The sequence below is a fragment of the Prionailurus bengalensis genome, chromosome A1 (assembly GCF_016509475.1).
Source record: "Prionailurus bengalensis isolate Pbe53 chromosome A1, Fcat_Pben_1.1_paternal_pri, whole genome shotgun sequence".
NCBI lineage: Eukaryota > Metazoa > Chordata > Mammalia > Carnivora > Felidae > Prionailurus > Prionailurus bengalensis.
Genome location: NC_057343.1, coordinates 70,431,046 through 70,458,069, shown reverse-complemented (window position 1 = coordinate 70,458,069; position 27,024 = coordinate 70,431,046). Strand labels below are relative to the sequence as shown.

The following is a 27,024-nucleotide window of genomic DNA, read 5'->3' as shown; positions in this document are numbered from 1 at the left end:
TAAAGTCTTCCCCTTACCCATGAGTATCTCCACCTTGGTTCTAGGTGCTTTACAGGAAAACGACTCAATTTTCCTCTGAGATGAAAGTAAAAGGTCTTTATGGCCAAGCAATCTGAGGGACAGAGCTGGAGAAAATGACACTGTTCCTCCATAAACTTCACAAGCTGCCTTTTCAAGGCAGTGTTTTTACTAGAATAGAGTACTACAAAACTTTGTGCAGTTTAAGGGCTTTGATGAATAGAAAATAAGAAAGAATCTAAGTCTGGATGACTCTCCCTGCCGCCATTTTGTGCTGATCTCATTGTTACCACTAACATCCACTTCCCCCAGAAGTTTTCATAAGGCCAGTCCCCCGAGGCCAAGCCATGGTTCTGTTTCTCGAGGACCAGTTTACCAATTCTACACACTCAACATCTAGACTTGGCTCCCTTTGAGGAGTTATCATGGGTTCAATGGTGCCTCCTTTCTTCCCCCAAAGATATACCCCCTTGGAAACCTATTATTGTGGCCCTGTTTGGAAAAAAAGAGTTTTGCAAATGGAATAAAGAATCTTGAGATCATCTTGCTTTAGGGTGGGCCCTGAATCCAGTGACAAGTGTCCTAATAAGAAAAGAGAAGGAGAGAAGACACAGGGGAGCAGGCCACATAAAGCCACTGGCAGAGACTGGAGCGATGCCTCCATAAGCCAAGGAACACCTGGAGCCCCTGGAAGCTGGGAGAGGCAAGGAAGGGTCCTCCCCCGAGAATCTCCCCAGGGAGTGCACTGTCAACACCTTGATTTCGGACTCCCCGCCTCCAGAACTGTGAGAGAACACATCTGTTATTTATCAGCTGTGTGGTCATGTGTTACGGCAGCCTCGGAAAACCGGCACTCGGAGGGCTGAGAGGAAGGGAGAGTTACAGAGGGGCTGGTACAGTGTCACTGTCCCCTGAGACAGAGAGGAAGTGAGGGAAGCTCCCAGGGCTGTTATTCCCTTAAATACACAAATGCCAAGGAGGCTCAGGTGAGAAACGCCTGGCCTCCACCTCTATCTCAGAAATTCGAGCGGATCCTAGGGATTTGCTGATCCGTCTCAGGACTAGTAGAGCTCATCTCTTGTACCCCCTTAGTTTTTTGTCCTTCATTCATGCTTCTCCATCTCGTACCTTGTCCCTTTGCACCAGGCTGAGAAGATAAAGAACTCACACTGTGAGCGCAGGGCTGTTGCAGGTGCCTGTGGCTACCACAGTAGTTTGTGCTTAGAGGCGATAAATAAACAACGGCTGAATGAAGGATTCAGTAGACACGTGGTAGAAAATGCATTTGCCTCACAACTACTAAAAAGTCAGCCGCACCCCACCCACAGGGTTCCTGATTCCGTAGATCTGGGATGGGGCCAGAGAATTCGCATTTGTCACAAGTTTCCAGGTGCTGCTGACGCTGCTGGCCTGGGGACCCCACTTTGAGAATCACCAGCCTGCTGAAAGAGTGGCTTTCCGGTGGCTCAGGATTCCAAGCTTCGGGAGCCCAAGGGAAATACCACCCCGCAGAGAAAACTCTGGTCCAAATACACGATCGATCGCAATCTTCAGCTTTCCACCCGGGGCTTATCTGATGGCAGGATCACAGCTATGAACATGCTCCTGCAGATCCCGAGTCCTGTCCCTCAGTCCCTGCTGCATTTCCCCCACTTGATGCTGTCCCTCTACCTGCAGCCCGGGGCTTCCAGTTAATATCAGCTGCTGCCCCATGAGTCTCAACCGAGCCACCACCTGGGGAGGTTTCTCCTTCTCGAGCCTTGGGGAAGAAAGCCCGAGAAGGGCGGGTCCAGCTGCCTCTGGGGAAGAGCTGCCCCAGGGTGGGGGGTTTCTCCCTCTACACCACGGTCTTCCAGCCAGTGGGTGGGGGGAGGGGCATTGCTGAGACTCAAAAGACAATAGAGACCGATGAATGGATGAAGGAAATGGGGTGCAAACGCGCAGCAGAGTATCATTCAGCCTTAACAGGGAAGGAAATTCTGACATAGGAGCCGACGTGGAGGGATCTTGAAGACATTTTTAACAAGTGAAAGAAGCCAGACACAGAGGACAAACGGTGTATGATTCCACCTACATGCGGTACTTAGAGCCCCAAAATTCCACAAGTCCGAAAGTAGAATGGTGGCCGCCAGGGAGGGAGAACAGAGAGGACGTGCACAGTGGGCACAGAGTTTCAGGCTGGCACGGGGACAGAGTCCTGGAAACGGGGGGGTGGTGACGGCTGCGTGAAGGTGTGAGCGTGCCAGTCAGCGCACACTTCCCAGGTAACGTGTACGTTTTTATGTTATGTGTGTTTCACCATAATTTAAAAAAAGCAGAAACTCCCTTCATTTGCCACCTTCATGTTCTCAGTACTGGCAAAGCACAACCCCGCTCCCCCTCAAGTCAGACAGCGAAACCGAAAAAGGACCTGGAGATAATGGCTGTATCACTTGTGCTCTTGCGAGTAAAGAAGAATAACGTGGGGCCTTCCAGAACTGCTTGTGAGTAAAGAAGAATAACGTGGGGCCTTCCAGAACTGCTTTGGCCGGTTCACCTTGCAGGCAGAGCCACGCACGCACGCAGGCACGCGCACACGTACAACTGCCCAACGCTGCATCCGGCTTTGCTTTCCCACACACAGGTGGCGTTCTCCCAGCTCAGTGGTCTCCAAAGCGGGGTCCCCGGAGCATCACCTCAGAAGTTGCTGGAAATGCACATTCACGGGCCCCACCCAGACCTACTGAGCCAGCCAATCCGGAGTGAGGCCAGGGAGCCTGCATTTTAACTAGGCCGCCCAGGAGCTCAGGTGGCCGCTCACGTTGGGGCCCAGGTCTGGCCCAGGTCTCCCGCCGCCGCTCCTGTCCTGTCCAGGGCCCGGGGCGGGACAGCGGAGCCCGGGCGCGGCCGGGACAGGTAGCCTCCCGCCGGGGCTCAAGGGGCGCTACCCTCTGCTCCCTGCGGTTCCACCGCCTCCGAGGGTGGAGCCGGCCGCCCCGCCTGCACACCTCCAGCGGCACAGGTGGCTGGGCAGGGCCTGGAAACAAAGTCATAAGAGCAGCACCTTGAAAAAAAAAGTCCTCTCTCCTGGACTCCCCGCTCGCTAGTCGCAGGGAGCCCTCGGAGCCGCCACCATGGGTAGGTCCCGGGGCCGGGCCGGCGTCGTCGGGGCGCAGAGGGGAGCCCGGGGCGCTGTGGGGCGCGGGGGGCGGGCCGGCCGGGGTCGTCGGGGCGCAGAGGCGAGCCCGGGGCGCCTCCCAGCCGGTGTCGTCGGGGCGCAGAGGGGAACCCGGGGCGCTGGGGGGCTGCGCGGCGGGGCCGGGCCCCGCTGTCGCCGGCGGACCTGCGCGCGGGGCCGAGAGGGCTGGCGCCGCGGACGGGCGGCAGGAGCGCGGCGCCGGGGCGGGAAGCGGCTGCGGGGTCAGTGGAAGCGGGTCCCGCGGGCTCCGGGGAAGTGGCCGAAGCCAGATCTGGGTCTCCGCGCGAGGACGGAGAGCCCCGAGGCGCCCAGGCTCAGAGGCTGCGAGAATGAATGCAGTGAGCTCGCCCTGCCCACCTGTGGGCCGGCTCGTGTTCCCAGCCGGTGGGCTGAAACGACTGGGGCGTGCCAAAAGCTCCGTCTCTCCGGTGGGCGCTTAGTGGCCGCCTTGGCATGTCCCTTGCCGCTGGCCGGCCAGGTGACCCCGGAGCTCCAGTGGGGGCTGGAGACGGCCCTTTGTGGCCCTTATCGTCCTGCCGCTGCCCTCAAGCTTCAGGAGAAGGCACTGAGGGAAAACAGCTGGTCCTCCACAGGCATGGAGTGTAGGCAGAGCATCTCGGGAACAACTCGATCCTGCCTGCTTCCGGATAGACCACTCTGGAACGAATGCAGAAGCAGAGAGCAGAGCTGAAAGAGACCAGAGGTCATCCCAGCCCTCTCCTCCCTGAAAGAAGGGGAACCAAGTCAAGTGACTCCCCCAAAGTCATGCCATGGACCAGCCCGTGAGGGCACAAGCCGACCACATGGTTAAGAGAACCAGGTCTGGCTTTGGCTCGCCTGCCGTCCTATTCCTGTCGACGGCTTCCTGCCTGGATGATTTTGCATCAGTAAATTAAACTCTTTGGGCTTCAGTGTCCTCTGCCCTTAGGAGTCCTGGGACTGCCCTCAGTGGTTGTGTGTGTGTGTGTGGGGGGGGTGTTGGAGCACATGCCCAGTGTGCAGCCCTCATCGGCTCGAATTACCTCGCTGCACCGCACCGTGGGGTGGGCCTGAAGCAGCACTGAGTGGTTCATTCTTGGGGCTTCTAGCTGTAAACACCTGTGCCTTTTCCAGAAAGATGCTACAGCCTCCCTCCGAGGTGGGGGCCGTCCACAGCGCTTGCCTCACGGGCAGACAAACTCCTGGGCTGCAGTTCTGGACCCCTCCTCACACATCATTCGCCTATCACTCTGGGTGACTTCTCTGGGAGGTGCTCTGAGGGTGGATTGATTCGGTTTTCAGATACCAAATACCTCGGTAGCACCTGTGTTGTGAGGACTTTCCTGGAATAGTTCCAATCCCGCTAGCTGCCAGCAGCCTGATCGTTGGTGAGCAAACACAGGTCGCTTCTGTAGTGTAGTCGCGAATGAACTGATTCCTTCCAGTTTGCAAATTGGTCCTTGAGTGGTGGCTTTGGTTTTTGGTTGTTTTTTGCGTTTTGCTTTTTGTTTTGTTTTGTTTTGTTTTGTTTTGTTTTGTTTTGTTTTGCGGCTAAGGTCGGCATAGCACATGAGTAGCATTATATCCAGATACCAGTTTTGTGTTTATCCAAGCCCTGAAGTTGCAGTATCTGAGTTTAGTTAGTAAGTAGAACAAACGATTTTTAAAGTTTTTTTTTAATGTTTATTTATTTATTTTTGAGACAGAGAGGGAGAACACGAGCAGGGGAGGAGCAGAGAGAGAGGGAGACAGAGAATCCCAAGCAGGCTCCGCACTGTCAGCGCAGAACTGAACGGGGTTTCTCGCAAACCGTGAGATCATGACCTGAGCTTGAATCAAGAGTCGGACGCTTAACTGACTGAGCCACCCAGGTGCCCCTGAAGGGTTTTTTAACCAAAGGGAGCAGTAACTTCTCTTGAGAACAGATCTTTGGCCTCAGATGGTGCCAAAGTTGCTTTAGAGCCCCATATGACTGAATGGGCAGTACGTGGGATGCTTGGTGAATGCAGCAGGGGGGTAAGGAAGCAAGACAGAGGGTCTTCGAGACACATTTGCTTTGAGCTGATTCTGTCCCGTGTGTGACTGAAACTAATGTTCACACCAGCTTCTACTGGCCCGTGGAATGGGAGTAAACGTTGGGGTGGAGTAGGAAAGCGAGGGTTGTGATCGGCATCAAATGTACCAATTACTAGACTCAGTAACACAGCAAGGGGGAATCCACAAGGATAAACTGGATAAAAAGTTGCTTTGGGCGTGACAGTGCATAGCTAAACCTGGCTGTGGTATCCAGTTAGAATCATGAGCTGCAAACCCTTTGCTCTAAAGAGAGCTTTTCCTGTAAAGGGCCAGATAATAAATATTTTCGGCTTTGGGAAGTAGCACCGTCTCTGTGGCAACACTCAACTCCGCCCTTGTAATCCAAAATATGTAAACAAAGGCACAGAGCTGTGTTCTAATAAAACTTTACGGGCACAGAAATTTGAATTTTATGTAATCCTCATGTGTCACAAAATAGTGGGGGTTTTGTGTGTGTGTGTTTTTAAAGAGTGTGAGCAGGGGAGAGAGAGAGAGAGAGAGAGAGAGAGAGAGAGAGAGAGAGAGAGAGAATCTCAAGATGACTCCACTGCAGAATAACAAGCAGAAGACTGACACAGGGCTCGATCCCACAACCCTGGGATCATGACCTGAGCAGAAATCAAGAGTCAGGCGCTCAACTGACTGAGCCACCCAGGTGCCCCACAAAATAGTTTTTAAACATTGTTTTTCCATCGTTTAAACATAGAAAGCATTCTTAACTTGCAAGCTACAGAAAAGCAGGTGGTGGGGCCAGATTTGGCCCATGAGCCATTGTTCTCCTACCCTTGCCTTTTTAAAAACATTTTTTTAAGTAACTTTTTAAATGTTTGTTTATCTTTGAGAGATAGAGCATGAGTGGGGGAGGGGCAGAGAGAGAGGCAGACACAGAATCCGAAGCAGGGTCCAGGCTCTGAGCTATCAGAACAGAGCCCAATGAGGGGCTTGAACTCACCTCGAGATCATGACCTGAGCTGAAGTCGGACACTTAACCAGCTGAGCCACCCAGGCGCCCCTCACCTACCCTTGCTTTAAAGTCTGGGTGTGCTTGTCAGAGGCAGGGGTGGAGAGGAAGCCCCCCTCTCAAGAGCTGTCTTGTGGAGTTAGGTTCCAAATGGCAGGGAACCTCTCAGCTGAGGCTTTCGTGGGGCTAGGGATGGTTTTGCTGAAGATTTCAAATATTCCCTCCTTCCCCCCTCACCCCATTCCCATTCTTACCCAGAGCTGAGCAAGTCTGCGCTAAAGTTGCTGCTCTTACAAATTACTTCCCGTACTTTGGTCCTGGAGAACCATAGGTCCTGCTGTCATTTGCCATGTATCTGACTTTGGAAATGAGGCATGGAGAGGCTCCAGGTTCTATGAAGCAAGCTCCTGCCTCCCTCCGCCAGGACCTCCAGACTGTTTTGAGGAATTCCCTCACTTAATGAGGGATAGTTGATTATATTCCTGAACCCCCTACTCGGTCTCCTGCTGGCCTTGTGGGATTCTGATGAGTTTTTCTAGTCAGCTTCCTGCCTGAGCATAAAATGATGGACTGGTTTTGAAGGTGCCACAAACCCGGCCACTTAAAAGTTCTTACACATTCTTGTTTCTTTCTAGAAGTTCTTGGGTAAACCAAAGAACAGCGCTGAGTCCCAGGGAAGCTGGAAACCCTTTTCTAGGCTGTAAGTGTCCAGCTAGAGTTGCTACCAAAGGGGGCCTTGGGCATCTGACCCTTGGGAGAATTGCCTTCCCCTCAGACAGCAGGAAGAGAGAACTTTTTTTTTTTTAACATTTATTTATTTTTGAGAGAGAGAGAGCATGAATGGAGAAGGGGCAGAGAGAGACAGGAACAGAGGATCCAAAGCAGGCTCTGCACTCACAGCAGCAAGCCCGATGCAGGGCTCGAACTCCCGAACTGTGAACTTACCAACAGTGAGATCGTGACCTGAGCCGAAGTCAGACGCTGAACCAACTGAGCTACCCAGGCACCCCAGAGATTTTGGCACTGGATTCTTTCAGGCTGACATTGCTGTAGGGCAGTGGTATTAGTCTGTAGTGTACATTAGGATCATCCGAGTGAGGGCTTATCCCAACAGGTTGCTGGGCCCCACCCCTCGAGTCTCTGCTTTAGTGGGTCTGGGGCAGTGCTCAAGGATTAGCAGTTACCAAATTCCCAGGTGCTGCTGCTGCTGGTCCCAAGACCCTGCTTGGAAAACCACTGCTCTAAATGACTCTAAATGACAGGCTTTGTTCCATGACCCTCACCCACGTCCAAATATTGCTACTGTGCCCCCCAGATGAGATCGTGGCAGCAGGATCTAGTGTAATCTGGTCCCTGGCTTGCCCGTGATGATCAATTTTGCAGTAAATTAGTAGCTAGAATTTGAAAATTCGCTTGCACGGGTTAAGAACATAGGGTAGAAACAAGCAGGAGTGAAGAATCCATATGGTCCAGCTATGGCTCGTGGGGGGTGGGCCTAAATCACTTATTTATGCAGGTATTTATTTACCACCCATCATGAAGAAACTCATATCCTCAGAGGCCAGGAATATTGGCTTATAAACAACATTTTTCCACACCAAGGGATACCTGAGGAAAATAAAGTATCAAGAGACAAAGCCATAGCTAACGGTGTCTTGTCAAAGTTGGAGGATTCGCCACCTTAATACTAAATTTTTGCCTCGTCCTTCATGCCTCAACAAAATGTCCTGAGTGGAATTATTCCAGGTTTGATTTATTTGGATTTTTTAAATTAATAATTGTCCTGCTGCTCTTTGAGTTACTAAAGAACAGGGAGCACATTGAGGGCCCACTAGTTGGCTAGCTCACTAGTGAGAGGGACAGCTGTCCATTCTCCAGGGTCGAGTTGCTTACGACAGAAGCCATGATGGGACCGCAGGGACGGACCACCCAGCCGACCGTGCTCCCACCTCCCTGGGCACAGCTGCCCCGGACACAAAGGCATCTTGACCCTGTCCCTGGCAGGAGAGAAAGTGGGTAGGTGTCTCAGGTGAGCTATGATAAGGAAATAAAAACAAGGGTGGACTCTGAGGAACATTCCACATTCCTCCATGATGATAGTGAAAGAACAGAAGTAGTATTATCAGGAGATGAATGAGAACCACTGACTCATAATCCTAGGGTTGCAACATACAGAACCCAGGAACCTCTGTTTTGTAACTCGGTCTCTCGGTTTCAGAGGCCGGGAATGCATCACTGAGGAAGCAGGACGGCGGGGTCATCTCATGGGGATGATGGGAACAGGGCTGTGTCAGCTGGCCAGGCTGTGCCTCTGCTCGCCGCCGGGCATCAGTGCAGGTGCTGTTAGCATCTGCTCGCGGTGCAGAATTACGGGGCGGTCTCGGCAGCCGGAAGGTTGTACAGCCAAAGGGAAAGGATAGCGTCTTCCACGGACTTTCCGCAGAAGGAGGAAGGCCTGGTTCCTCTGAGACTCGACACCAGCCAGGGCTTCCCCACTGGGCTCCTGAAAGGAGCCTGTCGTCGGAGAGAGGGTTTGGAGCCAGCCAGCTGTGGTGTGGGGATGTGTGAAACTGAGCACACACCCAAAGGCAAATTTGGTTCAAGAATCAGACTAGAGGCCGGAAGATTCACAGAATGTACTCACGTAAGAAGACCCGTTAAAAGCTCACAGACTAAGCATTTGCAAATCATACAATCTGCTTCAAGAGGCAAGAATTTTATTGGAAGCTCCATCGGGACATATCAGAAGGTACATTTGAGATGTTCTTGGAGAAACAGACCTTTTTCCCAGTGGATCAAAACATATCCCCTCACACGGTGTATTAGTTTCCTGTGGCTGTAACAAAAGTATCACAAACTGGGTCGCTTAAAACAGCAGAAATGTGTTCTCTCACAGTTCTGGAGGCTGTTAAGTCCAAACTCAAGGTGTCTGCAGGGCCATGCTCCCCCTGAAGTTTCTAGAAGAGAATCTGTCCGATACCTTTCTCTTAGCTTTTGGTGCTGCTGGCGATTCTTAGCATTCCTTGGCTTTATAGATGCATCACTCCAATCCATTTCCAGCATCACATGGTCATTTCCTCCTTGTGTGCCTTCACATCACCTCCTTTCTGCGCATATCTGTCTGTCTGCACAGAGCTGTCTTCTTAGAAGAACACCAGTCCCGTGGGGTTAAGGACCCCCCCCCTTCTCCAACATGACCTCATCCTAACTCATTATATCCACAAAGACCCCATTTTCTTTTCATTTTTTTAAGTTTATTTATTTTGAGAGAGAGAGGGTGTGTGTGAGCAGGGGAGGGACAGAGAGAGAGGGAGACAGAGAATCCCAGGCAGGCTTTCCACTCAGCGCAGAGCCCGACACGGGGCTTGAACCCGTGAACCGTGAGCCAAAATCGAGAGGCGGGGGCTTAACCACCTGAGCCACCCAGGTGTCCCAAGGTCCCATTTGCAGGTTAGGTCACATTCTGCAATTCTAGGAAGGACACAAGTTTTGGGGGGCACTATTCAACCCAGTGCACATGGTAGTAGAAAATGTTCTCTCTGCAAGATGTGTATCACTTATACATGACGTTAGGTAGGAAAAATCCTTGATGTGTAAAGATGACTCCACTGCGGCCAGAATCCTCAGCTTAGGTACCCCAGCAAGATGGATGGATTTTCTGGGTGTACCTCTAGTCAGTTCCAAACAGCGACCTACCTGATAACAGAATTGGTATGTAGAAAACACTCCCCATGTAGAATATTGGGTGAATCAGAAATGCTCACAGGGATGTCATAGACATTTATCTTAAAGTAATTCTAAAAATTATGCTCATACTCCATTGATACTGTACCTAGGTGCTGTACTATGGATCTGTGGGGAAAGTTTTCAAGCGCTGTTGTTGGACCTCTGAACCGTGATTCACTTTCCTTCTGCGATAGCTATTCCTATGCATGTTCACCCTAAAATTATAAGACTGGAAAAAAGTCACCTAACGCTTCCTTTTTATGTATGTATGTATGTATGTATGTATTTACTTATTTATTTTTGAGAGAGACAGAAACAGTGCACGTGGGGGAGGGCCAGAGAGAGAGAAGGAGAGAGAGAGAATCCCAAGCAGGCTCCACACTGCCTGTGCAGAGCCCCACGCCCGGCATGAATCCATGAAACCATGAGCTCATGACCTGAGCTGAAACCAAGATTCCGACACTTAACCGACTGAGCCACCCAGGCGCCCTTGTCTCCTAACACTCCTATGGAGACTCCTACCGTCTAAATATCAATCGGGGGAAATTGTGCTTTCTGTAGACTGTTTCACAGCCTAACTTCACACTTACCATGATCATAAGCATTTTTTCTAGTCACGATTTACCATCTAAGAGCAAAAGATCTTTGTGTCTAAGATTTAAGATTTCCAAAAAAAATTAATTAAAGATACATAACATTTCACATCTCTAACTCAATTGGCTCCGAAAGAAACCCCCAACAGACCAGGGGATTAGTTCCTTTTGATTTGGTGACACTCATCTGCCTTTGGCGTTGTTTTTGCCTATGACATGATACAGTATTTCAGAGAGGGTGCTATGGACTCGTTTCTGTCGCCTGTTCTGCATGTGCAGTTTGCTCTTGGACCCTGTGCTCTCTCCCTTCTTGTCTCCTTGTAGAGCCTGCTCCGGGGGTAGGTCTGTCTTAGCCCTAGCCTATGAACAGATGCGTTTACTGACTCTCAGCAGGAGAGCATTTAACTTTTTTAAATGTTTATTTTTGAGAGAGAGAGAGAGAGGGATCTCGCACAGGAGAGCAGGGGAGGGACACAGACAGAAAGAGAATCTCATGCAGGCTCCACATTGTCAGCATGGAGCCCCACGCGGGGCTTGAACCCAAGAACTGTGAGATCATGACCTGAACCGAAGTCGGACGCTCAACCAACTGAGCCACCCAGGCACCCCAGCAGTAGAGCATGTAAAGCAAGCCTCACTCTAAGTTCAGAATGAAGGCTGTTCTTCCAGAATAATAGAACATCCAGGTGTAGATGAAGGAAATACCTAGGAGAGCAAGGTCCACCTTCCTGACACCCAGGAAATTCTCTCACCTGAGCTGACTGATCCTGTCTATGCCGCCAGAGGCAGAACTTAGGCCTAGCCCTGGCCCTTTCTGTTTTGCATAATAGCTTACTACATACTAACTCTGTGGCACCCTCTGGCCTGCCTGCACTTCCTATGCAATTGAGAAGTAAATAGTCTCTGGCATGTCCAAAGGCGGGCGGATCCTGGGCCTGTAGAGATCATTTCTCTCTGAAGGAAAATAGGAATGGCAGTCAGTGATTCATGTCTATGGTTACAGACATGAGATGCTAAACGTCACAGGTTATTTATAAAATCATCAGAGGTGGCCACAGTGGGCCTCTTAACGCCCATGATTTTATTTTTTTAATGTTTGTTTATTTGAGAGAAAGAGAGAGAGTGCAAATGGGAGACGGGCAGAGAGAGAGGGAGACAGAGGATTGAAGCAGGCTCTGCGCTGACAGCGGAGAGCCTGACATGGTGCTTGAACTCACAAACCATGAGCTCATGACCTGAGCTGAAGTCAAGACCCAGACACTCAACCGACTGAGCCACGCAGGTGTCCCTGAATGCACATGATTTTAGACAATCGTGTGTAGAAATCTTCGTAAAAGATAGGATATCTGTAGCCTACAGCAATAGGTTGTACACCACAAATGCTCTCTGACTGTTACGGGTTGAATTGTGTCCCACTCCCTGCCCCCCAACTCAAATTCATATGCTGTAGTCCTGACCCCAGGTACCTCAGAATGTGACCTTGTTTGGAGATAGGGCCTTCACAGATGTAATTAGTTCCGTTGAGGTCATCCTGGAGTAAGGGAGCCCGCAATCCAGTACGACCCGTGACCTTGTATGAACGGGACGTCTGGACACAGCCACCACAGAGAGAAGACCGTGTGAAGATGGCAGCAAGGGTCTAGGTAATGCTATCATGAGCCGAAGAATGTCTACAATGGCCAGTAACCCCCAGAAGCTGGGGAGAGGCTGGAACAGATTCCCTCTTGTAGTCTCAAAAGGAGCCAACCAGGGGACACCTGGGTGGCTCAGTCGGTTGAGCGTCCCACTACGGCACAGGTCGTGATCTCACGGTCCATGAGTTTGAGCCCCGCGTCGGGCTCCCTTTCTCTCTGCCCCTTCCCTGCTCATGCTCTGATCTCAAAAATAAAGAAACATTATAAAAATTAAAAAAACAAAAAAGGAGCCACAGAGGTCAACACCTTGATCTCAGCCTCCCAGCTCCCAACTCAGAGATGATAAATTTCTCTTGTTTTAAGGATCAGTTTGTAGGATGTTGTTATGGCAACTGCCCCAAACTAATGCGCAGACCGCGAGCTGCCTCCCTCACTCCTGATCAGGGGATCCCCAGGCTGAGGGAGAAGGTGGCGAAGCCATGTGTCAGACACACGGGACAAGGTGAGGGCAAGGCCTGGCTGCCAGACGGTTAAAGATACGTGGCTGTGTGTTACTCACTCGGCGAAGGCAGACCAGCCACAGGTGCCAGTCCCATGGTCTCTGCCCCACACAAAGGGGTGACACGGTTGTGAGGTACCCCGTTGCTAAGGAGCTACACTGCAGCTAAGAGATTTTATGCTCTGTGTCTGTCTTCTCACCAGCTGGGCGCACGCCTTCGGCCCCTGTGGCTGTGTGGATACAGGTCACCAGCGCTCCCAGACCGAGCCGGTCCCTGCCCCATGCCAGAGTCACTTAATAAAACCTATACTGTCCCATTAGCCCTGGTTTCCCTGTATTTCTAAAGTAGCTTTACGTGATTAGGCTGATTGGTGTTCCGGGACCTCAAACGACTGATAACTCATTTGCTTTGAGCAGGGGTAACTTGATCAAACTGGCATTTTGAAAGCCAGTCACACCACTGTGTTCTGTTTAGGTAGCTATTTGCTGACATGTCAAAGGCAAAACAGATTCCCTCCCAGTGGGGAAGAAAGTATTTGTGGAAAGAGGCTATTTCTTTAAAATAAGGGCAGTGGAAGGATGGGCAGGGCACCCATCCGTGCAAGCTGCACGCTGCATGAAGGCCCCAGCAAGGGAGCCCCCGGGGGCTGGAATGCAGCCAGGCTCCGTGGCCAAGCTGTACATGCGCCCAGGGACCAAGCCGCTGTCCGCTCGTCGAGCCGTGCCTCCCCGGGCAGCATCCGGCCTGAATGATCACAATTCTCTGATGTGCACAGATGTGCCTTAGGCACCAGCAGGGGCCCCAAGGATGGAAAATGTGGCGAAACCCCCAAGTAAGAAAAATAGTCATCAAGTTGGGCAAGAGACAGCTCCAGAAGAGCCACTCCAGAAACTGGGGCCTGGATTACAGGTGCAAAACTTGTTCTACAGCTCACCTAACATCGACGGTCCCACTTAAGAAAGTGGAGTAGCCCGGGGCGCCTGGGTGGCGCAGTCGGTGAAGCGTCCGACTTCAGCCAGGTCACGATCTCGCAGTCCGTGAGTTCGAGCCCCGCGTCGGGCTCTGGGCTAATGGCTCAGAGCCTGGAGCCTGTTTCTGATTCTGTGTCTCCCTCTCTCTCTGCCCCTCCCCCGTTCATGCTCTGTCTCTCTCTGTCCCAAAAATAAATAAAAACATTGGGAAAAAAAAGAAGAAAGTGGAGTAGCCCACTTAAGAAAACCAGGTGCTGATTTCAGCTCAGGTCAAGATCCCGCGGTGCATGAGTTCTGGCCCTGCATTGGGCTCCGCGCTGGCAGCACAGAGCCTGCTTGGGATTCTCTCTCTCTGCCCCTGCCCTGCCCTGCTCTGCTCTCTCTCTCTCAAAATAAATCAATAAACTTAAGAAAAGAAAACAAGAGGTGCTTCTGACTTAAGTTGATCAGTTTTTGAAAAAAAAAAATCAAACCAATTGTGCCCCAAGGCGATCAGGCCCCTTCCCCTCCTCCCATGTCCCCTGCCCCCTCGCCTCTGGCCAACCGCTGTTTTGCTGGGTGCGTATTCTGTGTGGCTCTTTTTGAAGTGGCATACCCTTTATTTCCTCACCAAAAATGGGGGAAGGGGGATCATATGACATATGAGGCTCTGTAACATTTTCAGAAGTCAGAACAACTCGCTCTGTGAGCACAGTCATAAAAAGACTAAAGAAATGTACTAGGGGCAGAGAATACCTTGGTGGCCAAGGGGAGAGATGAGACGCTAAGCGCCCTACTGGCTCGGGGAGCTCTGAAGGAGCCTGGTGTGGGAATCAGAAGTCGTGGCCTGACGGTGGGGGGGAGGGGGGAGAGTCAGATCCTGGGGGGATCTTGGAACGCTGTGCTGAGCAGCGGGTCTGACCTTGCAGGGAGCAGGGAGCCAGCCAGGTTGGGGAGCCGTCCTGATTTGCTCCATGTGGGGAAGCTCAGGTCCGGTTGGGTGGATGGGAGACGGGGAAGGTGAGACAGGGCATCCGCTTGTCACCGTCATCCCGTCATCCCGGGGAACAATGAGCGCAGCCAGAATCGCATCAGAGGAGCTGATCACCTGGCCCGGAGCCGCCACGTGGGACGCACACCCTCACGCCAGACCCCTTTCTTGCCTGCTCCTCAGCACCACTTGCAGTGGCCAGGGGCTCCCAGGAGGGCTCGAGAGCCTGAAGACAGCTGGGCCTTACCCTGGGAGCTGCCGATTCGGTAGGTCTGGGATGGACCTGAGAGTGTACATTTTTAAAAACACGTTTTTACACATTTATTCATTTTCGAGAGACAGACAATGAGTGGGGGAGGGGCAGAGAGAGAGAGGGAGACACAGAATCCAAAGCAGGCTCCAGTCTCTGAGCTGTCAGCACAGAGCCCGACGCGGGGCTCGAACTCACGGACGGCAAGATCATGACCTGAGCTGAAGTCAGACGCTTAACCGACTTGAGCCACCCAGGAGCCCCTTTGATGAGTTCCCAGGTGCCGCTGCTTCTGGGACAGAGACCACCCGTTGAGAACCACTGCAATAGAGAATGAAACACGATCCTTAAAGCTCTGCAGCCACATGCATGCAGGACACTATAGTGCTGCCCGTTTGAAAAGCAGCTTAATTGAAAATCAGTGCTTGCCGCTGTGGCTGTGTCTAAGAAGACTGACTTTCGCCTGTCCACAACTTTTTCATTCCTATGGCCTAATTTCCCAGGCCGATGTCATAGGGACCCTCTTCTTTTGGTCAGCGTGAGCAACCCTGGACGGAACCGCCTCTTCCTTTGAGGGCCCCTCTCGGCCCTGCCGGGGGCCCCCATCACAAATTCTTGCCCATATTTCAATCTTAAGTCATTCCGTTCCAAACATTTATCTGCACTACTCAGCTGTCATCATGGGCTGCAGTGAGTAGCAAGTTCTGTAGCAATTCCTGTAGATCTGATCTTATCAACCAACTTGCAAAGAGGTGTGAGCATCTCTAGGTGAAGGAATGGCGGTCCTAAGGTTAAGTGCTTTGAATCTTTAAAGCCACATGATCAGGAAGGATGTCCCCAAGCAGAGGCTTAATCTCCTGCCCCCCAAGGCCTGCCTTTCCACCTAAAAGAACCCAATGTTCAACTTAACTCGTCTTCCTCCTGGTTTATGAAACCATTTTCAGACCACCTTAGCAGCTCTGGAAGGCAGCATCCTCACTTTACAGACGGCTAACGGAGAGTAACCGCAGAAGGCACCAGAGCCAAGGCAGATCCTGCCAGATCCCATTTAAAAGGCATGGAAGGGGCGCCTGGGTGGCGCAGTCGGTGAAGCGTCCGACTTCAGCCAGGTCACGATCTCGCGGTCCGTGAGTTCGAGCCCCGCGTCAGGCTCTGGGCTGATGGCTCCGAGCCTGGAGCCTGTTTCCGATTCTGTGTCTCCTCTCTCTCTGCCCCTCCCCTGTTCATGCTCTGTCTCTCTCTGTCCCCCAAATAAATAAACGTTGAAAAAAAATTTTTTTAAAGGCATGGAATAGGACTCCTAAGCCCCAGGTAGAAAATGTAGCTTAGGGGAAAAAATTATTTAAAAAAGAACACTTTGGGGCGCCTGGGTGGCTCAGTCGGTTAAGCATCTGACGCTTGATCTCAGCTCAGGCCATGATCTCACGATTTGTGAGTTCGAGCCCCACGTTGGGCTCTGTGCTGACAGCTCAGAGCCTGGAGCCTGCTTCAGATTCTGTGTCTCCCTCTCTCTCTCTCTGCCCCTCCCCTGCTTGCACTCTCTCTCTGTCTCTCTCAAAAATGAATAAACTTAGTTAAAAAAAAAAAAAGAAATGCTAACTGCAGTACACAACCAGCAAATAGCTCTGAATTCAGTAACAGAGGAGGTTAGCAACCTCTGCCCCTCAGTAATAGAAGTGGCTTTTTGGAATGCACACTTTTCGGAAAATAACAAACTTCCTGGGTGATGACTGGGTACTCAATCTCAGATTTTTACCTGAGCGAGCTTAGGAATTTCATTTTCCACAGTGTAGTTCTGAGTGTGATGGTTGTTAGAACAAGATCTAAGCTCTCTTTTCTGGAACCCTGTCTATGTTCCAAGTAAGCAAAATCTTTACCATTATTAGCTGGTATACAATAAGCGCTAAACAGTATTTTGCAACAGAAATTATAGGTGCTACCTCAGCCAGATGAAATCTTTCCTTGCAAACCCACGTCCTGAGAAACATGCGGCAGGAACTACTGCAGTGAAGCTCCAGGCCATCCCGTTGGGTCTGGGTTTTCATACCTCCCTCCTGCTTTTCAGTAAAGGCCTGGTGCAAGGACCAGCCTGAGCCCTGTGGAGCTGGCACTCAGCTCGCTTGGCTGGGTCTTTGGGAGACAGTAGTAAGAGCACTTTATCTGAAGGATAAGTAGGCAGAGCATCGTTTGGTCCTGCTGTTTCTTCTAGAAGGCAGGGCACCACTGCAGTGAAACAGGGCTTCGAATACTGCAAACAGGCCTTTCTCCACAAAAGCATGTGTTCCTGAGTGGGTTTTGTATTTCACTGGAGAGTGGCTGTCCCCAGTCTGGTGATGAAAGCTGGTGTGTGGGCTACATCAGGCAGGGTCCCATCTGGACACAGAAGGCATACTTGGAATTGAAGCGATTATTCAAACACACACACACACACACACACACACACACACACACACACACACCATTTAGAACAGGGCAGAGCCAGGGGCGCCTGGGTGGCTCAGTCGGTTAAGTGTCCGACTTCAGCTCAGGTCATGATCTCACGGTCTGTGAGTTCAAGCCCCGAGTCGGGCTCTGTGCTGACAGCTCAGAGCCTGGAGTCTGCTTTGGATTCTGTCTCCCTCTCTCTCTGCCCCTACCCCACGCATGCGCTCGCTCTCTCTCTCTCTCTCTCTCTCTCTCAAAAATAAATAAACATTAAAAAAAAAAAAGAAAAGGTGGGTCAGGGCGCCTGGGTGGCTCAGTTGGTTGAGCCTTGGACTCTTGATTTCAGCTTAGGTCATGATCTCTGGTTCATGAGTTTGAGCCCTGCCTCAGGCTCTGCACTGACAGTGTGGAGCTAGCTTGGGATTCTCTCTCCCCTCTGCCCCTTCCCCACCCTCCCTCTTTCTCTCCCTGAAAATAAATAAACTTATTTAAAAAAAAATTAAGGTTTATTCATTTTTCAGAGACAGAGAGAGACAGAGTGTGAGTAAGGGAGGTGCAGAGAGAGAGGGAGACACAGAATCAGAAGCAGGCTCCAGGCTCTGAGCTGTCAGCCCAGGGCCCGACACGGGGCTCGAACTCACAGACCGTGAGATCATGACCTAAGCTGAAGTCAGATGCTTAACTGACTGAGCCACCCAGGTGCCCCTAAATAAACTTATTTTTTAAATTAAAAAAAAAGGGGGGTGGAGGCAGGGAGGCATAAATGACAGTGCAGGTACCCGGAGTAATGACTTCAGTGGTCTCCCCCATGGGAAGTGGTATAAAACTGTGACCAGAACCTGGGAGGAGAGTTGTGTGGGGAGGGCCTCCTTCGGAGGAGCCTCCACTGTCCCCTGAGGATGGAGCAGTCTGAGGTGACATATGGGGAAGGAGTCAGGGAGAGGAACACCCTGACCCTCTGGTCTCCTGCCCAGGCTTCCCATTGGCCAAGCCACGTGGGGGGTCGGGAACCCGGGAGAGACTGATGAAGTGCGCGCAGGGCAGCGTCTCCGGCAGAAGGAGGTTAGAGCCTGGACGGGCAGGTGGAACTAATGAGGGGCAGAGCCGGGATCCCAACACTGGACTTGGTGATTGCTACGACCGCGGCTTGGGAGCACTTGTTCGATCAACAAACATTTGATTCCCACCCTGTGGGAGGCGGCAGCATCTTCTCTGAATGATGCGTCAGACCTGGGTGGGGGCCCCGACAGGTGGGCTGTCGGAGGGAGGCTGGCTCACCCTCGGTCACAGCTGGAAAGCAACAGGTGCGAGGTTCAATCACACATCTGCCCCCCCATGCCCACGTTCTGCCCCTCAAAGCAGCCCCTTCCCACCAGCAAGTGTAACTGGGGAGAAAATCAGGCTATTCGTGGAACAATGTCCTTCCAGAACTTTACAGATGGCAGGAGTTGGGACCGGAGCCCTGTGAGGCCAGCACAGGTCATTTCCCGCCTTAGGACAAGGATTGAAATAGCACCCCTGATCCTAAGTGGGCGACAGTGAGACCGTCTGGCGTGTGGTTGGGGAAGTGCCAACGCCCACGGCACAGCGTGACCAGAATCAGGAAGCGAGGCCCCCACCCGTGAAGGAGGGGGGTCTCGACCACCGCGTGAGTCTGGGCCAAGAGCGGAGTTCCTCAGGCAGGGCTGCGGTTTTGTTTATTGTGGGCTGGGGCTCGGGGCTCGCACAGAATGAAAATCCGAGGTGGCAGGGCCAGCGTCTGTGATGGGACAGCAGGCACGGAGTGTCTCTGCGGAGCTCGGGGCCAGCGAGGTGATCAGAACTACTCATGCAGATCAGTCCGGCAACTGGACATCACAGCCTGCGGGTGGTTCTCACGGGGATGTCCCTGAACCGGCGGGGACATCGGCTTGGGACTTGTGAGAAATGCAGGCTCAGGGGGCCGCCCCAGAGTCAGCAGCTGTGGGCATGGGGCTCGGCGACCTGTTCTTCTGAGGAGGTCGATTCTGAGGCACACTGAAGTTTGAGGACCATTCGTGGGGTCACAGATTCAGAATAGAGGTGGGGGGGTGCTCGCGGGCTCCTGAAAACAAAGGACTCTAAGATGTGGTTAGTGGAAGCCAGGGAGGGGGAGGGATGATTCCCCATGGAGAAGGGCCTCGCATGTGACAGACACAGATAAGAACGGGCCGTGCGTAGGTGCAGGGAGCGGTGCCACACGGCGTGAAGACTCGAACCAGGGGATGGGTCAGCTCTCCTCAAAATTCAGGGGAGGCCAGGGCAGGGGCATGAAGGGTTCGCCTAAGATCTAGAAAGTCGAGTCAACGGCCCTTGGTTTGCACTGGCTTACTTGGATTCTCACCTTTTTTTCTTCCTGCTCTTCTAATTCCTTCTTCTGACAATAAGGCCCCGCAATGTGGTAGGTCCTGGGAAAGATGCTGGGGATGGGGAGGTGGACACCCCTGGAGGGGAGGTAGAAATACAAACTGGTATTCCACTCTGGGAGAATCGGGAGGCAGAGGGGGCTAGTGCGGGTCATGTCGTGGCAAGAGTTACAACAGGTGTAGGAAGGGGCAGGGGCCGTTCCTGGAGTCACTGTCTCGTGCGTTACTGTCTTTGAGTGGGCGCCCAATGTGCTCAGCAAACGGGTAGCTGGGTGTCATGCGAGCCCCGCCCTGTGCATGCGGAAGGGGCTGGAAGAGAGGCCAGAACAGGTAATGGGAATGGTGGCTGAGTCCTCACTGTGTTAGACACCCTGAAGCATTTCATATTCCCACTATTTAATCCTCACCCAACCCCACTGACCTCGTGAGATAGTAAAGGACAAGCGGAAATGTTTGGTCTTCACCCTGTGGGCGATGGGCAGCCTTTGAAGTGTTTTCAGGAGGAAATGGTCTTGGCGCTATTCTCGAAGCCTCTGACTCTCAATTCTGACTGCAATGAAACTGCCTGAGGAGCTAATTAAAAGAAAATCTGATGCCAGGCCCCGCTCCCACAGAAGGCTGGAGCTGTCTGAACAGCACATCTTACCTCCCCAAAAAGTCAGAGGGTCTGAGTTGAGACTCTGCAGGAAGTGTTTTCATTACTTGACTTTAATAGTGGCATTTTGTTTTTCTTTCAGGAATGTCCAGATCACAGGTGAGTGTTTTTTTTCCTTCTCTACAGAGCTTTGTTTTGTCTGATATGCTCCTAAATGTTCACAGCTGTGCTTCCTTCGCTTAAAAATGCCTGTCACAGGGGCACCTGGTTGGCTCAGTCGGATAAGCGTCTGACTTCGGCTCAGGTCGTGATCCCACAGTGTGGTTGGGGAAGTGCCAACGCACTTGGCACTTGGCACTTGGGTTCAAGCCCTGCGTCGAGCTCTGTGCTGACAGCTCAGAGCCTGGAGCCTGCTTCAGATTGTGTGTGTGTCTCTCTCTGCCCCTCTCCTGCTCATGCTGTGTCTCTCTCTGTCTCTCAAAAATAAACAAACATTTAAAAAAAATTTTTTTAATTCCTATTATATACTTGTGTCATTGGTGCAGGGACAATCCTGAGTTTTTTCTTTAGGACATGGTGTGTCTCGTTTTTCTCAAAATAACAATAAAACCAGATGCTTTATTTCACTGTTGTCTCTGTGTGGAGTGCAAGGGGTGAAACATTTTTTAAATTCTTGATTCCACCTCTGGACAGTCACTGACAAGTTGCTAAAGGTGCATCAGCTACTTTCCATGCTGTTAGCGCTCACTCGTGAACACAGGCCAGTGGGGGGCGTGTTTCAATCCCACACCGTTTGTTTTCATCAGGGCTGCTTCGGTTACCCCCTGAGCATCTTCTTCATCGTGGTCAATGAGTTCTGTGAAAGATTTTCCTACTATGGAATGAGAGGTAACCATCCTCACCCTCCCTCCCCGGAGTGAAGAGCCTGACTTACCACAGCTCCTGACTTTGTCTCCCCTCTCGCCCCGCCCCCTGCCCTCTGCAAAAAGCGCTCCTGATTCTGTACTTCAGACGGTTCATCGGATGGGACGATAATCTGTCCACGGCCATCTACCACACGTTTGTGGCTCTGTGCTACCTGACGCCCATCCTTGGCGCGCTGATCGCGGACTCCTGGCTGGGAAAGTTCAAGTGAGTATTTGCAGCTTCCTTGTTAAGAAACAAGCCAAGAAGTAATTGCAGCTTTGTGGTTTGGGATGAAGGACGGTGGGAACAAGGAATCAAGGCCCATAAAACTCTTAGGAGAGCGTGTCGGGCGCTGTTTCTGCTCAGATCGTATCCCGGGTCTAGCACCGTGCCTGGCGTTTGGCAGTGTGAATGCAGATAGCCCTGGTAGGTTCTTTCCTTCCTCCAAACAGTGGTGACATCTCTGTCTCCTCTTGAAATAGTAGCAGGGATACTGTCTATCATCAATCACGTGTGAGGCGCAGAGTTAAGGTCTAGAGAACAAAGAAGCTCCCTAATGTATGTGCCAGCTGCCGAAAGGCTCACACTGCTCTCTGGGCAGGGAGGATGTGGGGCATTCATCCAATTCTACAGGATCAGCTCCACGAGTGCCCCCAATAGATGGTTACTGAGAAGTCCCCAGGACTTAATGAGCAAGGAAGTGGAGGTTCTTCTGGACCAAATTCACTGATTCTCTCTCTCTCTCTCTGCCCCCCCCCCCCCAGCTCGCACACTCTCTCTCCCTTTCTCTCAAAATAAACTTAAAAAAATTGTTTTTAACGTGAAATTTGTAGTACCTGCTATAAATCTAACAAAACCACAAAATGAGAGTTGGTAAATCCTAGGAGTGATTTTCTTTTTTTCAATTCAGGAGGTAAAATACTTAGATAACTTGGAAAACACAAATGAACTCACTGTACATTCAATACAATATAAAAATAACTGGGGCGCCTGGGTGGCTCAGTCGGTTAAGCATCCGACTTCGGCTCAGGTCATGATCTCGCAGTTTATGAGTTCGAGCCCTGCGTAGGGGGCTCAGAACCTGGAGCCTGCTTCAGATTGTGTGTCTCCCTCTGTCTCTGCCCCAACCCACTCACACTCTGTCTCTGTCTCTCTTAAAATTAAACATTAAAAAAATTTTTGGTGCATAATTAATGGCCCACTCCTGGCCAAATATTGTTATCAGGCACAAGATAAGTATCTCTTACTTTTGAAGATAGACGGACTCAGCAGTTAGGTAAGAGGAAACACTGAGTTTTTCAAGTAATTCAGAGATGAAACCGATCTTCCGCCCCTTCCCCTGGCTCCAGCCGATGGGACTTACACGTGCATGCTGGGCAACAAATTCTCCAGCAGGCTGCCTTCCTAGGAGTTAACAGTTCTTGCTTTTGTTCTTTGTTCTGTTGTTTGAAGAGTTCCCAGTGGTACTCAAGTTTGAGAAACAAGTACACAATGGCTGGCATCTTGCCTTTTGAAGCAAGAGACCTTTCTGTGGGAGGGAAGGAAGTGGGCTCCTACCATGCAGTTAACTTAGGTTCTCTTAACCCCTCTCAACACAGGACGATCGTGTCGCTGTCCATCGTGTACACAATCGGACAGGCGGTGATTTCAGTCAGTTCCATTAATGACCTCACAGACTTCGACCATGACGGAATCCCTGACAACCTCCCCACACATGTGTGAGTTGACACCTGCTGCCCTTCCCCCCCACCAACCCCCCGCCACTGGTGGCTTACTCCGTGCTTTAATTTTTCATCTTTTTTCCTTGAACTTCACCGTAAGTGCAAGGAGGTCTTTCCTCCCTCATCAGCATAGAGGAAGCTTTTTTGTTGACTAAGAGTTGGGTCTGTGTATGTCACCATCCTAGCAGCTGTGTGGAGCCACTGCTCACTCGACACCTTGCTGTCTTGGGTACATGTCACACGACACACGGTCAGCGCCCGGAATACTTGTGTTAATCTTGATCTTCCTCCCAGGGACAGAACTCCCACAGACCTTGATCCCTAATCATGCCAGGTTTCCTCAAGACTCTGTGCCTTTGGGTGTCTCCTCGTACCATACTTCCGCTTATTTTTCAGTAATTCAGTTTCACAAATATTTATTGCAGCCCTGTGTTCTGAGTTCTTGATGGAAAGTGCCGTTGACAAATGCTCCTCTGTGAGACTAATTTCCCATCACTATAGTCTGGCCTTATAAAAATGTATTTTGTTTCTGGTTCTTGTGCTTCCGTTCCTTGATCTATGAGTAACGTATCATATGGGTTGGGGAAATATCACTGAAATTCAAATTGGTTTCTGCAATTCCGGCGTTTCTGGTTTGTTAGCCAATTGGATTGCTGTTTAGACCCGGTCCCTTGCTGCAACACCCTCGGTGCCCACAGAGAACTGCGCTGGTGGGAGGGAGTGGTTGTATGACCGGGTCAGGAGCTCACACTTCCAATGTCTGAGTCCCAGCTACTCACAAAGGAGCTGTAAGACCTGGGCAGCTCACCTTCCCCAGGCCTCAGTTTTCTCTTCTATGGTATCAATTAAGAACATGGACTTTGGAGCCAGCCTAACTGGTTCAAATGCTGGCTATGCCCTTTACTAGTTGTGGGATCTTGAGCACATTTCTTAACCTCTGTGCCTAGGTTTCCTCATTTTAACTAGTGCCTACCTCGTGTGGCAGTTTTGTGCCTTAATCTGGGTAAAGGACCCACAGCATGGCCTGGCAAGTGGTGAGTATTCAAGAAAGCTTAGTCTCTTAGGGTATTTCATGGAGTTCATATTCAAGCATACCTACAGCTCTCACTAGAGGGCCTGGTACATCATATCCAACCGGCCATGTTTTGTTGTCATTTAAAATGTTTGGGGGTGCCTGAGTGGCTCAGTTGGTTAAGCTTCCAACTTCAGCTCGGGTCATGATCTCACTACTGGTGAGTTCGAGCACCGCGTCAGGCTCTGTGCTGACAGCTCAGAGCCTGGAGCCTGCTTCAGATTCTGTGTCTCCCCCTCTCTCTGCCCCTCCCCTGCTCATGCTCTGTCTCTCTCTCTCAAAAATAATAAACATTAAAAAAAATTAAAATTTTTTTGAATATTTGTTTATTTTTGAGACGGAGAGAGACAGAGCATGAGCAGGGGAAGGGGCAGAGAGGGAGACACAGAATCTGAAGCAGGCTCCAGGCTCTGAGCTGTCAGCACAGAGCCCAACATGAGGCTCGAACCCATGAACCACTAGATCATGACCTGAGCCTAAGTTAGACAACCGATTGAGCCCCCCAGGCTAAACATAAAAAAATTTAAAAATAAAAATAAAAGAGTGATAGCACTAAGCACAAGTTTATTAAGAGGCAAACAAAAAAAGTGCTTCAGCCAGTTAATTCAAGAAGAGGAGCATGATTTTTTTTTAAGTTTTATTTATTTAACTAAACTCTACACCCAACATGGGGCTTGAACTCACAACCCCGAGATCAAGAGTCACACACTCTTCTGACTGAGCCAGCCAGGAGCCCTAAGATGAGCAGATTTTTTTAAATTTTTTTTTTAACGTTTATTTATTTTTGAGACAGAGAGAGACAGAGCATGAACAGGGGAGGGGCAGAGAGAGAGGGAGACACAGAATCTGAAATGGGCTCCAGGCTCTGAGCTGTCAGCACAGAGCCCGATGCGGGGCTCGAACTCACGGACCGTGAGATCATGACCTGAGCTGAAGTCGGACGCTTAACCCTCTAAGCCACCCAGGCGCCCCTGAGCAGATTTTTTTTTTTAACATTTTTTTTTTAATTTTTTTTTCAACGTTTATTTATTTTTGGGACAGAGAGAGACAGAGCATGAATGGGGGAGGGGCAGAGAGAGAGGGAGACACAGAGTCGGAAACAGGCTCCAGGCTCTGAGCCATCAGCCCAGAGCCCGACGCGGGGCTCGAACTCATGGACCGCGAGATCGTGACCTGGCTGAAGTCGGACGCTTAACTGACTGCGCCACCCAGGCGCCCCCCCTGAGCAGATTTTTTAAAGGAACTTTTCAATGTGCACTATCTTCCTTGACTTTATCTATAGTTTCCTAAAATATTTGTTAGAATTTTAAAGTAATATTTGCAAACAAGAAGATTTGGAGTAAACCCTTATAAAACTTGAAATTTGGGGGTGCTTGGGTAGCTCAGTCAGTTCAGTGTCCAACTCTTGATTTCAGCTCAGGTCATATCTCATGGTTTGTGAGTTCAAACCCCCCACTGGGCTCTGTGCTGACAGCGTGGAGCCTGCTTGGGATTCTCTCTCTCTCTCTCTCTCTCTCTCTCTCTGCCCCTCCCCAGCTTGTGCATGTGCTCATGCTCCCTCTCTCTCTCAAAATAAATAAATAAACTTAAAAAATTTTTTTAAAAACCTGAAATTTGTAGTACCTACTATAAATCTAACAAAACTACAAAATGGGAGTTGGTAAGTTCCATGAGTGATTTTTTTTCAATTCAGGAGGTAAAATACATAGACTTGGAAAATACAAGGGAAGTAAAAATAACTAAGCCTTAATTCCCTCCATTATTACAAATAATCTCTTCTATCATTGTAAAAGATTATAGTAGAAAATCTTTCGTTCTGCTTCTTTCCAGTCTTCTGTACTTTGTAAACAAGTTAAGATCATACCACATAACCTGATACTCTGCTTTGCATTTAAATTGTCTTTATCCATGGCTTTTCATGACTATTATGATTCTATTATGATTGTACTAGACACAGTGCACACAGACACATTTTACCTACCCATTCTTTTACTGAAAACGGTAAGAGCTACAAAAGAATTCCATACATAAATCCTTGTCCAGTATTCAGCTGTTGCTTTAAGTTTTTTAAATATACATACAAGTTTGTTAACAGAGAGAGTAATAATGATTTCAGGAATAGAATGCAGTGATTCATCACTTACATGTAGCACCCAGTGCTCATCCCAACAAGTGCCCTTCTCAATGCCCCTCACCCATTTAGCCCATCCCCCCCCACACCCCCTCCAGCAACCCCCAGTTTGTTCTCTGTATTTAAGAGTCTCTTATGGTTTGTCTCCCTCTCTGTTTTCGTATTATTTTTTGCTTCTCTTCCCTTACGTTCATCTGTTTTGTATCTTAAATTCCACATGTGAGTGAAGTCATATGATACTTGTCTTTCTCTGACTGACTAATGTCACGTAGCGTAATACCCTCTAGCTCCATCCACATTGTTGCAAATGGCAAGATTTCATTCTTTTGGATCGAGTACTCCATGACTTCTTTTTTTTTTTTTTTTTTTTTTGTTCTATCTTACAGTATTTTATTTTTTTTTTTTTCTGAAATTTATTGACAAATTGGTTTCCATACAACACCCAGTGCTCATCCCAAAAGGTGCCCTCCTCAATACCCATCACCCACCCTCTCCTCCCTCCCACCCCCCATCAACCCTCAGTTTGTTCTCAGTTTTTAACAGTCTCTTATGCTTTGGCTCTCTCCCACTCTAACCTCTTTTTTTTTTTTTTTCCTTCCCCTCCCCCATGGGTTCCTGTTAAGTTTCTCAGGATCCACATAAGAGTGAGACCATATGGTATCTGTCTTTCTCTGTATGGCTTATTTCACTTAGCATCACACTCTCCAGTTCCATCCACGTTGCTACAAAAGGCCATATTTCATTTTTTCTCATTGCCATGTAATATTCCATTGTGTATATAAACCACAATTTCTTTATCCATTCATCAGTTGATGGACATTTAGGCTCTTTCCATAATTTGGCTATTGTTGAGAGTGCTGCTATGAACATTGGGGTACAAGTGGCCCTATGCATCAGTGCTCCTGTATCCCTTGGATAAATTCCTAGCAGTGCTA

General features: G+C 50.2%; 1 protein-coding gene across 1 annotated transcript in view; it reads left to right on the top strand.

The window, feature by feature from the left end:
* Positions 1-2,934: 2,934 nt before the first annotated feature.
* SLC15A1 (solute carrier family 15 member 1) overlaps positions 2,935-27,024 on the top strand; it is a 59,234-nt gene continuing 35,144 nt past the window's right edge. Inside the window, exons 1-5 of the mRNA XM_043582048.1 lie at positions 2,935-3,135; positions 20,402-20,418; positions 21,066-21,147; positions 21,249-21,390; positions 22,764-22,883. Of these exons, the coding sequence (XP_043437983.1) occupies positions 3,132-3,135; positions 20,402-20,418; positions 21,066-21,147; positions 21,249-21,390; positions 22,764-22,883 (365 nt within the window). The 5' untranslated portion in view covers positions 2,935-3,131. The remainder of the gene's footprint in view (positions 3,136-20,401; positions 20,419-21,065; positions 21,148-21,248; positions 21,391-22,763; positions 22,884-27,024) is intronic.